Source organism: Schistocerca gregaria, chromosome 11, assembly GCF_023897955.1.
Source record: "Schistocerca gregaria isolate iqSchGreg1 chromosome 11, iqSchGreg1.2, whole genome shotgun sequence".
In the NCBI taxonomy this organism is placed as follows: Eukaryota; Metazoa; Arthropoda; class Insecta; order Orthoptera; family Acrididae; genus Schistocerca; species Schistocerca gregaria.
In genome coordinates, this window is record NC_064930.1 from 73,590,364 (window position 1) to 73,606,431 (window position 16,068).

A 16,068-nucleotide genomic window follows, 5' to 3' on the forward strand; every position below is an offset into this window, starting at 1 on the left:
ACTCTCTCCCCTATTACGTGATAATACAAAACGAGCTGCCCTTTTTTGCACCCTTTCGATGTCCTCCGTCAATCCCACCTGGTAAGGATCCCACACCGCGCAGCAATATTCTAACAGAGGACGAACGAGTGTAGTGTAAGCTGTCTCTTTGGTGGACTTGTTGCATCTTCTTTAAGTGTCCTGCCAACGAAACGCAACCTTTGACTCGCCTTCCCCACAATGTTACCTATGTGGTCTTTCCAACTGACGTTGTTCGTAATTTTAACACTCAGGTACTTTGTTGAATTGACAGCCTTGAGAATTGTACTATTTATGGAATAATCGAATTCCAACGGATTTCTTCTGGAACTCGTGTGGATCACCTCACACTTTTCGTTATTTAGCGTCAACTGCCACCTGCCACACCGTACAGCAATCTTTTCTAAATCGCTTTGCAACTGATACTGGTCTTCGGGTGACCTCACTGGACTGTAAATTACAGCATCATCTGCGAACAACCTAAGAGAACTGCTCAGATTGTCACCCAGGTCATTTATATAGATCAGGAACAGCAGAGGTCCCAGGAGGCTTCCCTGGGGAACACCTGATATCACTTCAGTTTTACTCGATGATTTGCCGTCTATTACTACGAACTGCGACCTTCCTGACAGGAAATCACGAATCCAGTCGCACAAGTGAGACGGTACCCCATAGGCCCGCAGCTTGATTAGAGGTCGCTTATGAGGAACGGTGTCAAAAGCCACCCGGAAATCCAGAAATACGGAATCAACTTGAGATCCCATGTCGATAGCGGCCATTACTTCGTGCAAGTAAAGAGCTAGCTGCGTTGCACAAGAGTGATGTTTTCTGAAACCATGCTGATTACGTATCAAGAGATCACTCCCTTCGAGGTGATTCATAATGTTTGAATACAGTATATGCTCCAAAACCCTACTGCAAACCGACGTCAATGATATAGGTCTGTAGTTCGCTGGATTACTCCTACTACCCTTCTTAAACACTGGTGCGACCTGCGCAATTTTCCAATCTGTAGGTACAGATCTATCGGTGAGCGAGCGGTTGTATATGAGTACTAAGTAGGGAGCTATAGTATCAGCGTAATCTGAAAGGAACCTAATCGGTATACAATCTGGACCTGAAGACTTGCCCGTATCAAGCGATTTGAGTTGCTTCGCAACCCCTAAGGTATCTACTTCTAAGAGACTCATGCTAGCAGATGTCCGTGTTTCAAATTCTGGGATATTCCATTCGCCTTCCCTGGTGAAGGAATTTCGGAAAACTGCGTTCAATAACTCCGCTTTAGCGGCACGGTCGCCGGTAACAGTACCATCGGCACTGCGCAGCGAAGGTATTGACTGCGTCTTGCCGCTTGTGTACTTTACGTACGACCAGAATTTCTTCGGATTTTCTACCAAGTTTCGAGACAATGTTTCGTTGTGGAACCTATTAAAGGCATCTCGCATCGAACTACGTGCCAAATTTCGCGCGTCTGTAAATTTTAGCCCATCTTCGGGATTTCGCGTTCTTCTGAACTTCGCATTCTTTTTCCGTTGCCTCTGCAACAGCGTTCATACTTGTTTTGCGTACTGATGGAAATATCTGCACAGTGGTGCGAAATGCGCTGCGTGTGTCGTTTGGAAAGATATTCGTCCCATTCAGTGACAGTACCTGCTTTTGAAAATTTGGAATTTTGTGGTGAGTTCCTATGGGACCAAACTGCTAAGGTCATCAGTCCCTAGGCTTACACACTACTTAAGCTAACTTAAACTAACTTACGCTAACGACAACACTCACACACACACCCACGCGCGAGGGAGGACTCGAATCTCCGACCGGGGGTGCCACGCGAACCGTGGCAAGGCGCCCTAGACCGCACAGCTACCCCGCGCGGCTCCTGCTTTTGACAACAGCCGTGGCCACTCACTGTTTGTCATTATGTTCGGACTCAGTATAGCTTGTTTCTGTCTACGGTTTCCCGACAGTCCTAGCAGTACATTAACAGCAATAGACAGCAGTACTATGGGCAGAATGAGATTTTCACTCTGCAGCGGAGTGTGCGCTGATATGAAACTTTCTGGCAGATTAAAACTGTGTGCACGGACCGAGACTCGAACTGGGGACCTTTCCCTTTCGCGGGCAAGTGCTCTACCGTCTGAGGTACCCAAGCGCGACTCACGCCCCGTCCTCACAGCTTTACTTCTGCCAGTACCTCGTCTCCTACCTTCCAAACTTCACAGAAGCTCTCCTGCGAACCTTGCAGAAATAGCACTCCTGAGAGAAAGGATACAGCGGAGACATGGCTTAGCCACAGCCTGAGGAATGTTTCCAGGATGAGATTTTCACTCTGCAGCAGAGTGTGCGCTGATATGAAACTTCCTGGAAGATTAAAACTGTGTGCACGGACCGAGAATCGAACTCGGGACCTTTGCCTTTCGCGGGCAAGTGCACACAGTTTTAATCTGCCAGGAAGTTTCATATCAGCGCACACTCCGCTGCAGAGTGAAAATCTCATTCTGGAAATATTTAGTTATTGTCACTCTCGATACACTCCCCTACTCTATCCCTACAACGCTCTGTGCGAATTTTTCATTCAATTTTCTCATTGTGAGAATGTTGAAGAGCGATTGTTTTAGTTGTTAAAAACCATTCTGTTAAAAACCATTCAAAAGCCAAGATTGTATAAAATATTTTAAAAAAAAATCAAGACAATCAGTTTCAACAGCATTAGCTACCATCGTCAGCTGTTAAACATTTATGTAGTAAAACTTGTTCATTATACGCTGGGCTTCATGCACAGGATGTCACGTGGATAAAACTCAGCACATTACAAACGTTTGTCATCGCTAAAATATTTAAAAACAGATTGACCTTGTCCAAAAGGCCATGTCTATATACGTATTGCTCACAGATGCTTGTTACATAATATATGATACGTGTAGCACATTTGCATCATGTAATAAGCCTCTGTGAGGAAAATGTACAAATATATGGGCATGACCTTTCAGTATACCTTGTTTCTGTCTACGGTTTCCCGACAGTCCTAGCAGTACATTAACAGCGATAGACAGCGGTACTATGCGCAGAATGAGATTTTCACTCTGCAGCGGAGTGTGCGCTGATATGAAACTTCCTGGCAGATTAAAACTGTGTGCACGTACCGAGACTCGAAGTCGGGACCTTTCCCTTTCGCGGGCAAGTGCTCTACCAACTGAGCTACTCAAGCACAACACACGCCCCGTCCTCACAGCTTTACTTCTGCCAGTACCTCGTCTCCTACCTTCCAAACTTCACAGAAGCTCTCCTGCGAACCTTGCAGAACTAGCACTCCTGGAAGAAAGGATACAGCGGAGACATGGCTTAGCCACAGCCTGAGGAGTGTTTCCAGGATGAGATTTTCACTCTGCAGCAGAGTGTGCGCTGATATGAAACTTCCTGGCAGATTGAAACTGTGTGCACGGACCGAGAATCGAACTCGGGACCTTTGCCTTTCGCGGTCAAGTGCTCTACCATCTGAGCTACCCAGTCACAACTCACGCCCCGTCCTCACAGCTTTACTTCTGCCAGTACCTCGTCTCCTACCTTCCAAACTTTACAGAAGAAGCTCTCCTGCGAACCTTGCAGAACTAGCACTCCTGGAAGAAAGGATACTGCGGAGACATGGCTTAGCCACAGCCTGGGGGATGTTTCCAGAATGAGATTTTCACTCTGCAGCGGAGTGTGCGCTGATATGAAACTTCCTGGCAGATTGAAACTGTGTGCACGGACCGAGAATCGAACTCGGGACCTTTGCCTTTCGCGGGCAAGTGCTCTACCAACTTTTTTTTCTTTTCTTTATCAAAACAATCATATAAGCACATAAGGCCAAAAACAAAATAATGAAGTACTGAAACTGTTTCAACACGAGTTGTGCGCTACAACAGACTGGAGAACACATTTCACTGAACGCAATGGAAGGGTGGCGCCGGCGTATGGTAGGACAGAGCTAGCAAGGCGCACCCCACCTTGCGCGGCAGCTTCTCGTAGGACTCGCGGTCCGTGTCGGGCAGCAGCGACAGCTTGGCCGCCCCCGCGCCGCTCCCCGCCGCCGCCGCCCCCGCACCGCCTCCGATGGACGCCCCACCGCTGCCTCCGCCTCCGTCGCCTCCCAGCAGCGACAGCGCCGCCCTGGCGGTCACCTGCGGAACCACATCGTTGTCATTAGCCCCTAGTAGCGTTGGGTAGGGCTGTAAACATAAGGGAGTAAATTTTCTAGCGTATCTGTTCAGAATTTCAGCTTCTGCTGAAAACTTTGTGCAATTGTCTGGAATTTAAAAAACAAATCTGGCCAAGTGGTTACTAAATTAGAAAATTTGCGAAATTACGTCTTTGCGTCTCTGTATGTTCTGGATAACTGCTGCAGATACACGTCTGGGATATGTTTCATTAGATTCACCAGGCCAATGACAACAAAGTAAATGGAAATCGTGCTTTGCTTTAACCTCGTACCGCTTTGAGATGGCTTGATAATAGCGAAGTTGTTAAATTTCCGGCAAAATCTTTTACTAGCCGTAACTCCGTAACTGAAGATTTGCGGACGTATGTTTATACGAACTCTTTTCTTTAGTTTTGCTTGTAGAATAAGATATTGAAATACTTGCGTATCTTCGTGAATCACTCTGTATACTGAATCCGTAGTTTTTGGAGTTGCTAGGCTCTCTGCTGACAGTCGTGATAGGGTTTCACCAGTACTGCAGGCGGGAACGCTGGGTGGATGGTTAGGTTAGGTTAGTGTTGTTTAACGTTCCGCCGACAACGAGGTCATTAGAGACGGGGCGCAAGCTCGGGTTAGGGAAGGATTGGGAAGGAAATCGGCCGTGCCCTTTCAAAGGAACCATCCCGGCATTTGCCTGAAGCGATTTAGGGAAATCACGGAAAACCTAAATCAGGATGGCTGGCGACGAGATTGAACCGTCGTCCTCCCGAATGCGAGTCCAGTGTGCTAACCACTGCGCCACCTCGCTCGGTGCTAGGTGGAGGGGAGCAAAGACCATTATACAGTATAACTCTAGGTAGTTAGCAGGCTCGGTGGAGTTGCTTGTTACTCCGAGATTTATTCCAGCTGACTACAGCGCCGGCCGGTGTGGCCGTGCGGTTCTAGGCGCTTCAGTCTGGAACCGCGTGACCGTTACGGTCGCAGGTTCGAATCGTGCCTCGGGCATGCATGTTTGTGATGTCCCTAGGTTAGTTAGGTTCAAGTAGTTCTAAGTTCTAGGCGACTGATGACCACAGATGTTAAGTCCCATAGTGCTCAGAGCCATTTGACTACAACGGTAACTAACCCAAATGCTGTCATACGACTGAAAATAGCTTTGATTGTTGTTACTATTTATCGGTGCCAGTGGTTAAGTCACCTGAGAGCAGGATTGCCAAACAAATTACACTAATTAGTGTGTGCAGGGAGCCAACGGCCACCTAACGTTTGTTAAGTGTCTCAAGCACTACGGACCACGGGGTGTTCAAAAGCCGTATGATTGTTCACCTGCCTGGGTTACTTCCCTTCAAGTGGACTCTCCAGACATTACACTGTTTCGTTTATCTCAGTAAAAATGAATATTCAATAAATTAATAACGTGTATTCATTTCGATATATTCACTGCTGCATACGGCACTCGCGGCTAACAATCATACAGCACTGCGGAGAGACTTTTTGAACACCCCCAAGGTACGAGGGTCACTCCAAAAGAAATGCACACTATTTTAAAAAAAATCTGTATACTATTCTACATGTTTGAAAGGTTTACAGTGTGTAGATACATCCATTACGAACAATATTTTCATTTCTCCACGTACTTTCCATCCCTCTCAACTGCCTTACGCCACTTGGAACCAGCGCCTGTAGACCCGCACGGCAAAATTCTGGACCAACCTGTTGGAGCCACTGTTTGGCAGCGTGCACGAGGGAGTCATCATCTTCAACCCTTGTTCCACGAAGAGAGAGTCTTTCAGTTTCCCAAAGAGAAATTAAATAAGTGGCTCTGAGCACTATGGGATTTAGCATCTATGGTCATCAGTCCCCTATAACTTAGAACTACTTAAACCTAACTAACCTAAGGACATCACACAACACCCAGTCATCACGAGGCAGAGAAAATCCCTTACCCGCCGGGAATCGAACCCGGGAACCCGGGCGTGGGAAGCGAGAACGCTACCGCACGGCCACGAGCTACGGACTCCCAAAGAGATGACAGTCACATGGGGCCAGTTTAGGACTGTAAGGCAGGTGTTTCAGAGTTGTCCATCCGAGTTTTGTGATCGCTTCCATGGTTTTTTGACTGACATGTGGCCGTGCTTTGTCGTGCAACAGCAAAACATCCTGCTTTTGCCTCAGTTGAGCTTGAAGTTTCTTCAGTGTCGTCACATAACCATTAGAATTTAAGGTGGTTCCACTTGGCACGATGTCCACAAGCGAGAGTCCTTCGGAATCGAAAAACACCGTAGCCACAACTTTTCCAGCTGGAGGTGTGGTTTTGAAATTTTTTTTTCATGAGTGTATTTTTCATGATGGCGCTCCTTTATCAAAGTCGGAAACGTGATGGTACGCATTTCTTCTCCTTACACGAGGCATCACAACAACGTTTCACCAGGCACCGCCGGTCAACTGCTGTTTGTGTATGAGAAATTGGTTGGAAACATTCCTCATGCCAGCACGTTGCAGGTGTCGCCACCGGCGCCAACATTGTATGAGTGCTCTGAAAAGCTAATCATTTGCATATCACAGCATGTTCTTCATGTCGGTTAAATATCGCGTCTATAGCACGTCATCTTCCTGGTGTGCCGGCCGCGGTGGTCTCGCGGTTCTAGGCGCGCAGTCCGGAACCGTCCGACTGCTACGGTCGCAGGTTCGAATCCTGCCTCGGGCATGGATGTTTGTGATGTCCTTAGGTTAGTTAGGTTTGAGTAGTTCTAAGTTCTAGGGGACTGGTGACCACAGCAGTTGAGTCCCATAGTGCTCAGAGCCATTTGAACCATTTGAGCCTTCCTGGTGTATCAATTTTAATGGGCAGTAGTGTAATATCTGAGGGTGGGGTTGATAGACAATAATGTGTAAGTGGTTGAACATAGAAATTTTTAAATAATTTTGATTTATTGAATACATTGTATTCGTTTCCATATGGCAACAAACCGAAAATATTGATAAATTATTAATCGTTGTTGCAGAGTATGTAAGCACACTCTGTGCTATGATTAAGCGTCATTTTACGTAGCATAAACATATAACTACATATGATCCAAGTGGCAGACGTAATTCACTCTTTCTGCTGCTTTGGCTTGTGTGTACGTACATTCGACCTCTAGCAAATATTATGGTTTTGACCGGTTTCTGTCAACATAAAGACGCTAAATACCGTCTAGCACGATGCAGCCAGGCTCTGTGTGTTGCCAGATGGGAGTATACGCAAGTTTATGGGTTGTTGACAAATGACAGAACCATGAAATCCAGGGTTAAGAGCTGTGAGCACTCGGTAATCTTTGCTATTCTGTTCTACTATTCAAATGGTTGAAACGGCTCTGAGCACTATGGGGCTTAACTTCTGAGGTCATCAGTCCCCTAGAACTTAGAACTACTTAAACCTAACTAACCTAAGGACATCACACACATCCATGCCCGAGGCAGGATTCGAACCTGCGACCGTAGCAGCAGCGCGGTTCCGCACTGAAGCGCCTAGAACCGCTCGGCCACAGCGGCCGGCTCTGTTTTACTGTCCAACTCCTCCTCATAGCTCATTTAGAGCTCATATTTATTGGACTTTTTTCGAGTTTGGTCCATACTACCTCCTCCAAAAATATGGAAACCACAGAGCTTGCAGCAGAAGACTTGCACTGTCGACGTGTAATCAGAAAGATTTTCGGTTATAACATTCGACTCCCTCGTTTATGCACCAGCGTCCGTCACAGCAAGTTGATACATTTATTCTTCTCCATAATCCCTGAAAGTTTTTAGCATTATCAGGGAATCACCATGTATACTTACAAATTTGCCCGTCTATTTACAACAGAGTAAAGAGCGCATTTTTAATTCAATGTTTGTATGTTGTTTTTTTTCTAAGAGCGAGCCAAATAACAGTGAGAACTATTTTTCTCGCTAAACGGTTCTGAGTTTTTAATTGTAGAAACTAAAAAGTGTTTCAAAATCAATATACGGATGTTAAGACCTTGTACCAAATGGTTTGCAGTTGTTACAGCCTCTAAAGCCTGCAGACTACGGTTTAAGCGCCAACTTTGCAAACGAAACGTTGTCGCATGACGATGAAGATTTTGTAGGTCGTGTCGTGTTCAGAGATGTATCGACATTTCACCACAGCGGAAATGTAAACACACATTTAGTGCGACAGTGGTGGTCATAAAATCCCCACGAGAAGGTACCGTTGCCAACGAAACTCCGCTAAACTGAATGCTTTTGTGCCGTATCCCGTCGGGAGTTTTATGGGCCTTTCCCTTTTAGCGGAGCAACTGTCACTGGAATTTCGTATCTAGATGAGCTACAACTGTGGCGCATTTCTCGATCGGAAGAAGCTGATGCACAGAACTTTGTTAGGCAGCAAGATGGCGCGCTGCCTCTCTGGCATAACTCTGTATGCGACTGGAACCACGCGGTCTCAGGCGCCTTGCCGTCGGAGGTTCGAATCCTCCATCGGTGATCGGGTTTGTGTTCAAATGGCTCTGGTCACTATGGCACTTAACATCTGAGGTCATCAGTCCCTTAGAACTTAGAACTACTCAAACCTAACTAACCTAAGAACATCACACACATCCATGCCCGAGGCAGCAGCGCGGTTCCAGACTGAAGCGCCTAGAACCGCTCGGCCACAGCGGCCGCCAATCCTTCATGGCTGTTCATGTATCCGTCTGGCTCCAAGCTAGCCGGGAAGTAATTATGAAAAATCCGCCTCGATTGCACAAACCACCTGGTGTATACCTAGGTTTCAGCGTGGGTAACCACGCCTTCTTCAGAACAAAGATAAAACGGCTTGCCTAAATAGGCACAGTCAAAGGGTAAAATCAACACCTTCAGCGACAACACCCCATAATTGTTTTTTTTTTTTTACAAATAGACGGTACATATGTACCAAGTCAAAAATATTACTTACCTCAAACCTGTGTGTGCTGCCTCGCCCCAGCCAACGTACAATGGTCACAGGATCTCCACCGAACTGAGGCACCGCACGCTGCTATCAAAATCATTGCGCATGCGCGCGGACAGGAAACGCTCGTTCTTATCCATGGGAGCGGGAGTACAAAGTTAACACGGATCGTGATCTAACTGATTTAAGACATACTGAATAGCAACGCACGACAAAGTGTGTGTGCACGGATGGTAAATCAGCCACAACCTAACATGGAGGCCCTAGAATTAGGTAGAAATTACAACCAAACTAAAAAGATAGCTATGCTGAGGACGTTATTGTTAACGGGTGAAACCGCACTAATAATATCTGCGGCAGAAACAACCATAGTCGCTACAACTCCAGAAAAGCGTTTCCTGTCGGCGCGCATGCGCAGTGATTTCGATAGCAGCGTGCGGTGCCTCAGTTCGGTGGAGAGCCTGTGACCATCGTACGTTGGCTGGAGCAGGCAGCACACACAGGCTTGAGGTAAGTAATATTTTTGACTTGGTACATATGTACCGTCTATTTGTAAAAAAAAAACAATTATGGGTTCTTGCCGCTGCAGGTGTTGATTTTAGCCTTTGACTGTGCCTATTTAGGCAAGCCGTTTTATTTTTGTTCTGAAGAAGGCGTGGTTACCCACGCTGAAACCTAGGTATACACCAGGTGGTTTGTGCAATCGAGGCGGATTTTTCATAATTATTTCCATACTTACGATCGCTGACGCACTGCAATGCTGAAAGTTCTTATAACCGGGAAGTGACCGATTTGTAACAGTTCCGAGACCTGGAAGACAAGGGAAGGATCAAAATGGTGCAAATGATTCTGAGCACTATGGGACTTAACATCTGAGGTCATCAGTCCCCTAGAACTTAGAACTACTTAAACCTAACTAACCTAAGGACATCACACACATCCATGCCCGAGGCAGGACTCGAACCTGCGATTGTAGCAGCAGCGCGGTTCCGGACTGAAGCGCCTGGAACCGCTCGGCCACCGCGGCCGGATGGGTGTGTGTGTGTGTTGTCCTTAGCGTAAGTTAGTGTGTAAGTAGTGTGTAAGATTGGGGGAACGATGACCTCAGGAGTTTGGTCCCATGAGATCTTACCACAAACTTAAAAAAAAAAAAGTTTTGTACCCGACCTCTGGACTGCCCACAAGTAGCTGGATGACATACCTGGTTTAGAATGTGTATTATAATTATCTGCACTGTTATGCCGTGGTCGGTCGATGAATTCTGTGTCAATTACCAACGTTTCGTCCCTGAATGCCGGAGACATCTTCAAGGGGGTCTGTAGCTCGATGGAAGGTCCAACACACCCGCTGGCTCGCCACTGACTGCCGCTGAATTCCGTGTTCCGTGTCTGCGCGCTCCCGCGCCGCGGCGTGACGTCACGTGTTTTGAAAACGTCAGTCTAATTGGCCGATGTCCGTCGCCGTCGATCGCCGTTGCCATCACCCCGTGGTGGACGGGTGGTACACATCTCCTTGAACACCGGCATCCATATACCGTTTAATTTCACGCCCTCCTCCTTTCGGTTGAAATTATTTGGGTGTTTAGCTATTTCGATTGCCTCCCTGTAGAGCCTTTCGTAATGTCCGCTTGTGGCCGTTAGTACTTGCGTCTCCTCGAAACGAATATTGTGGTTCCCTGGCTGGAAAGCATGCTCCGCAACAGCTGATCGTTCCGCTTCTCCTCTCCTACAGTTGCCCCTATGCTCTTCCAAACGTTTTGAAACAGTTGTTTCAGTGGTACCCACATAAACATCTCCACAGCTGCATGGGATCCTATACACTCCAGCTTTTTCCAATGGTTTGCGAGCGTCCTTGGCAGGCTTAAGGCGCTCCTGTATCTTCCTGGTGGGCTTGAAAATTACGGTAATATTCCGCTTCGTCAAGATCCTCCCTATTCTTACATTTTGCAGTAGCCTGTAGGTCACTATGATTTCTGCGTGGCTGCCTCAACGCACGTTTTATTTCGGCGGACGCATATCCGTTCTTCATTAGTGCATTGTGGAGAGATGTTCCATCTCGGCGTCGAGCAACTCTGGTTCACAAATATTTCTAGCACTGTCCGCTAACGTCTTCATAACACCCCGCTTATGTTGTTGGTAGTGGTTCGAATCCCGGTGTAAATAACGGTCCGTGTGCGTGGGTTTGCGGTATACTGAGTGGCCCAAACTACCATTTTCGTTTCTAAAAACAAGCACATCGAGGAAATGTAATTTGCCGTCGACCTCATCCTCCATTGTAAACTGAATTCTCGAGTTTATACTATTCAGATGTTCCTGGAACCGGCTTAGTTCCTCCCTGCCATGTCTCCACAGCACAAACGTGTCATCCGTGTATCGGAACCATACATTCGGTTTTTTTGCTGGCAGTACCTAAGGCCTGCTCTTTGAATTTCTTCGTAATGACTGGGTGTTGTGTGATGTCCTTAGGTTACTTAGGTTTCAGTAGTTCTAAGTTCTAGGGGACTGATGACCATAGATGTTAAGTCCCATAGCGCTCAAAGCCATTTGAACCATTTTTTCTTTTTTTTAATTTCTTCCATCGAGCTACAGACCCCCTCGAAGATGTCCTCCGCAGTCGGGGACGGAAAGTTGGGAATTGACACAGAACTCATCAACCGACCACGGCATAACAGCCCGGCTAATTATAATGGACATGACATTTCCCGCCGTAAAAGTCTACATTCTTGTTTAGAATACCCTCCCACATTTTCACATGGTCTGACTTCATTTGATTTTTTACCTTCGTGCGATACATAAAGTATCACGTGTATGTGCCACCGCTACCTCCTGATATACTGAACTTTAGAAATAGTATTGTTGCAACAGTTACTGCACAGTCACAGATTAAGTTTTGGGAAGAACTCACCTCGGAATGGTGCTCATATTGAACTGCTATAAGAAAAACTGTTTGAGCTACTATTTCAATTACTTATAACTGTATGTTGAAAGTAATACAAGATTGTTGTTGTTGTGGTCTTGAGTCCTGAGACTGGTTTGATGCAGCTCTCCATGCTACTCTATCCTGTGCAAGCTTCTTCATCTCCCAGTACCTACTGCAACCTACATCCTTCTGAATCTGCTTACAGTATTCATCTCTTGGTCTCCCTCTATGATTTTTACCCTCCACACTGCCCTTCAATTCCAAATTGGTGATCCCTTGATACCTCAGAACATGTCCTACCAACCGATCCCTTCTTCTAGTCAAGTTGTGCCACAAACGTCTCTTCTCCCCAATCCTATTCAACACCTCCTCATTAGTTATGTGACCTACCCATCTAATCTTCAGCATTCTTCTGTAGCACCACATTTCAAAAGCTTCTATTCTCTTATTGTCTAAATTATTTACTGTCCATGTTTCACTTCCATACATGGCTACACTCCATACAAATACTTTCAGAAACGACTTCCCGATACTTAAATCTATACTCGATGTTAACAAATTTCTCTTCTTCAGAAACGCCTTCCTTGTCATTGCCAGTCTAAATTTTATATCCTCTCTACTTCGACCATCATCAGTTATTTTGCTCCCCAAATAGCAAAACTCCTTTACTACTTCAAGTGTCTCATTTCCTAATCTAATTCCCTCAGCATCACCCGACTTAATTCGACTACATTCCATTATCCTCGTTTTGCTTTTGTTGATGTCCATCTTAAACCCTCCTTTCAAGAGACTGTCCATTCCGTTCAACTGCTCTTCCAGGTCCTTTGCTGTCTCTGACAGAATTACAATGTCAACCGCGAACCTCAAAGTTTTTATTTCTTATCCCTGGATTTTAATACCTACTCCGAAATTTTGTTTTGTTTCCTATACTGCTTGCTCAATATACAGATCGAATAACCTTCAGAATTTGGAAGTTTGCCCTTCCTTAATCTAGCTTCTAAGACAAGTCTTAGGATCAGTATTGCCTCACGTGTTCCAATATTTCCACAGAATCCAAACTGATCTTCTCCGAGGTCGGCTTCTACCTGTTTTTCCATTCGTATGTAAAGAATTCGTGTTAGAATTTTGCAGCTGTGACTTATTAAACTGATAGTTCGGCAGTTTTCACATCTGTCAACGCCTGCTTTCTCGGGGATTGGGATTATTATATTCTTCTCGAAGTCTGAGGGAATTTCGCTTGTCTCATACATCTTATGAAGCCTTAAAACCGGTATATTCGTTTTGAAACACACTGTATTTTCATTCAAAAACGTTCATCTACTTAGGTTCCTATTTACGCATAAAGTAATCTTTTTTCGTGGAGGTATGGATATTCCAAACGTAAATTAAAAAAAAATGTGTGTGAAATCTTATGAGACTTAACTGCTAAGGTCATCAGTCCCTAAGCTTACACACTAGTTAACCTAAATTATCCTAAGGACAAACACACACACCCATGCCCGAGGGAGGACTCGAACCTCCGCCGGGACCAGCCGTACAGTCCATGAGTGCAGCCCCTTTAGACTGCAGGCTTATCCCGCGCGGCCAAACGTAAATAGCGGTGATGCCTTTTACTTTCGGATGTTCCGTCTTCTGTGGAAGAACGCAAGTGGGGAAAAGTGCCAGACTGGTGCAACCTCTGCAGCGTGTCGCGAAAGCTCGGCGAGGATCGGTTACACAGCTTCTGACGTCAGCAAAGCACGTGACAGTGGCACGTTTAACACGCACTCGGGAAGAGACAACTGACCACTGACGTCACTAGCGCTCTCTCCACGTGCTCCTCTGCTGGTTCGCACGCGAGCCAATGAGGCGCGCCCACGAGCAGTCCGGTTTAGCCGGAAAGTCGATCGTACAGAACGGACTTCCACACAGCGCAGTAAATCACCTCTGGCGGAGCAGCGCACAGGCAACCGCAACTCGACGCTGTATGACAGGGCTGAAATTCTAGCGTCCACTCACCATCGCACATCTACGTCGTATTTCGAAAGCTACCTAATGGTGTGAGGTGGAGGTAACACTAAGGCCATGTCCTACGTGAGCGGCAGAAGCGAGCGACACGACGCGACAGCTTCAGGTGACAAAACGCAGCCGCTGGTGTAGTTACTAGAGTTGTGGCGATTCGTGAATGAGTCGTTCATTTAAACGACTCTAGCCATCCCTGCTTAGCCATTTCGCACTTCCTGTCGGTCTAATTTTTGAGACGTTTGTAGTCCTTTTTGCCTGCTTCATTTACTGCATTTTTATATTTTCTCCTTTCATCAATTACATTCAATATTTCTTTTCTTACCCAAGGATTTCTACTAGCCCTCGTCTTTCTACCTACTTGATCCTCTGCTGCCTGCACTACTTCATCCCTCAAAGCTAGCCATTTTTTTTCCTACTGTATTTCTTTCCCCCATTCTTGTCAATTGTTCCCTTGTGCTCTCCCTGAATCTCTGTACAACCTCTTGTTTAGTCATTTTATCCAGGTCCGATATCCTTAAATTCCCATCTTTCTGCAGTTTCTTCAGTTTTTATCTACAATGTGACTTTACCTCTGCAAATGCTTAAAAAATTCGTTCAGCACAGTAACTATGGCGAATAAGGAAAATAAATTCTGACCTTTATCATTTAAGGATATCAAGCTATAGGTCGCAGAAGAATCAATTTTTTCACCGAATAGTTTTCTTAATATCGGATGTTAGGTATTTTATAGCTGCCGTCGCGTCCGCTCCGCTGCTTTGCCGAGAAGACACGTGGCTGTTGCTCTGTGTCGCGCGTGCTGCAGCGACGAGGTTCAAACACGTCTGAATTCAAACGTCGCCAGCTGCAGCGGTAGACAGGCAGCGACACAGATGTCGCTCCCGTAGGACACCTCCGTAACTACTAGAGATGGGCAACACGATCCTTTTTCCCCATTCGATTCCTACGATTCAATCTCACATTGCGAATCGATTCCCACGATTCGTTCACGATTCATTCTAGTCTGCGATGGTACTATTCTTACGGAATACAGAAGTTCTACATCTTACTCACAGATGGCAGGACACGTCTGAAATTGTCAATGGTGTGTGTGTGTGTGTGTGTGTGTGTGTGTGTGTGTGTAGTAGAGTTGTTACGATTCGTGAGTGAGTCGAAGAACCGTAAGAATCGAATCGTGATACGGACGAGTCGTCGTTCAATAGAATCGTAAGAACGATTGCGTGTTTCCGAGTCGTGACGATTCAGAGTTCCCAACGATTCATCGATTCTTGCAAGGGAGCCTCCCCATCGCACTCCCATCGGATTTAGTTATAGGTTGGCACAGTGGATAGGCCTTGAAAAACTGAACACAGATCAATCGAGAAAACAGGAAGAAGTTGTGTGGAACTATGAAAGAAAAAGTAAAAAATATACAAACTGAGTAGTCCATGCGCAAGATAGGCAACATCAAGGATAGTGTGAACTCAGGAGCGCCGTGGTCCCGTGGTTAGCGTGAGCAGCTGCGGAACGAAAGGTCCTTGGTTCAAGTCTTCCCTCGAGTGAAAAGTTTAATTTTTAATTTTCAGACAATTATTATCTGTCCGATGAGAGGTTTTCGGCAGCTGAAATCCTTCATGAAAAGATTCTATGATTTTGCGAAGCTCCACAGGTACACAGAGCAGTATTGTTTACGCGATCGTGTGTCAATTATCGAAGTCCAGGCACTCACACCTAATCAACTTCGCTCTCCAGAATTCCAGGACATGTTCAGATTTGCTTGGACATATGCAGGATTTGACGGTCTACACACGGAAAATTTTGAAAACGTTAAAAACATATGTTTTGACAGAGCACAGGGAACACTGTGCGACTGTTGCATTCATTTGTTGCAGTTAATGTGACAAACTCTTATGGTTTTATCAGTTTTTTGGGAGTGATTATCACATCCACACGAAAACCTGAATCGGGCAAGGTAGAAGAATCTTTTTACCCATTCGCCAAGTGTACAAGTTAGGTGGGTCGACAACATATTCCTGTCATGTGACGC

The 16,068-nt window shown here is 45.9% G+C and overlaps 1 protein-coding gene across 2 annotated transcripts in view; it reads right to left on the bottom strand.

Moving 5' to 3' along the window:
* The window catches only part of LOC126295334 (alpha-mannosidase 2), a 923,615-nt gene that overhangs the window by 172,161 nt on the left and 735,386 nt on the right, over positions 1–16,068 (bottom strand). For both annotated transcript variants that reach the window (XM_049987803.1, XM_049987802.1), the window contains one exon: positions 4,002–4,175. In XM_049987803.1, coding sequence (XP_049843760.1) covers positions 4,002–4,175 — 174 coding nt within the window. The remainder of the gene's footprint in view (positions 1–4,001; positions 4,176–16,068) is intronic.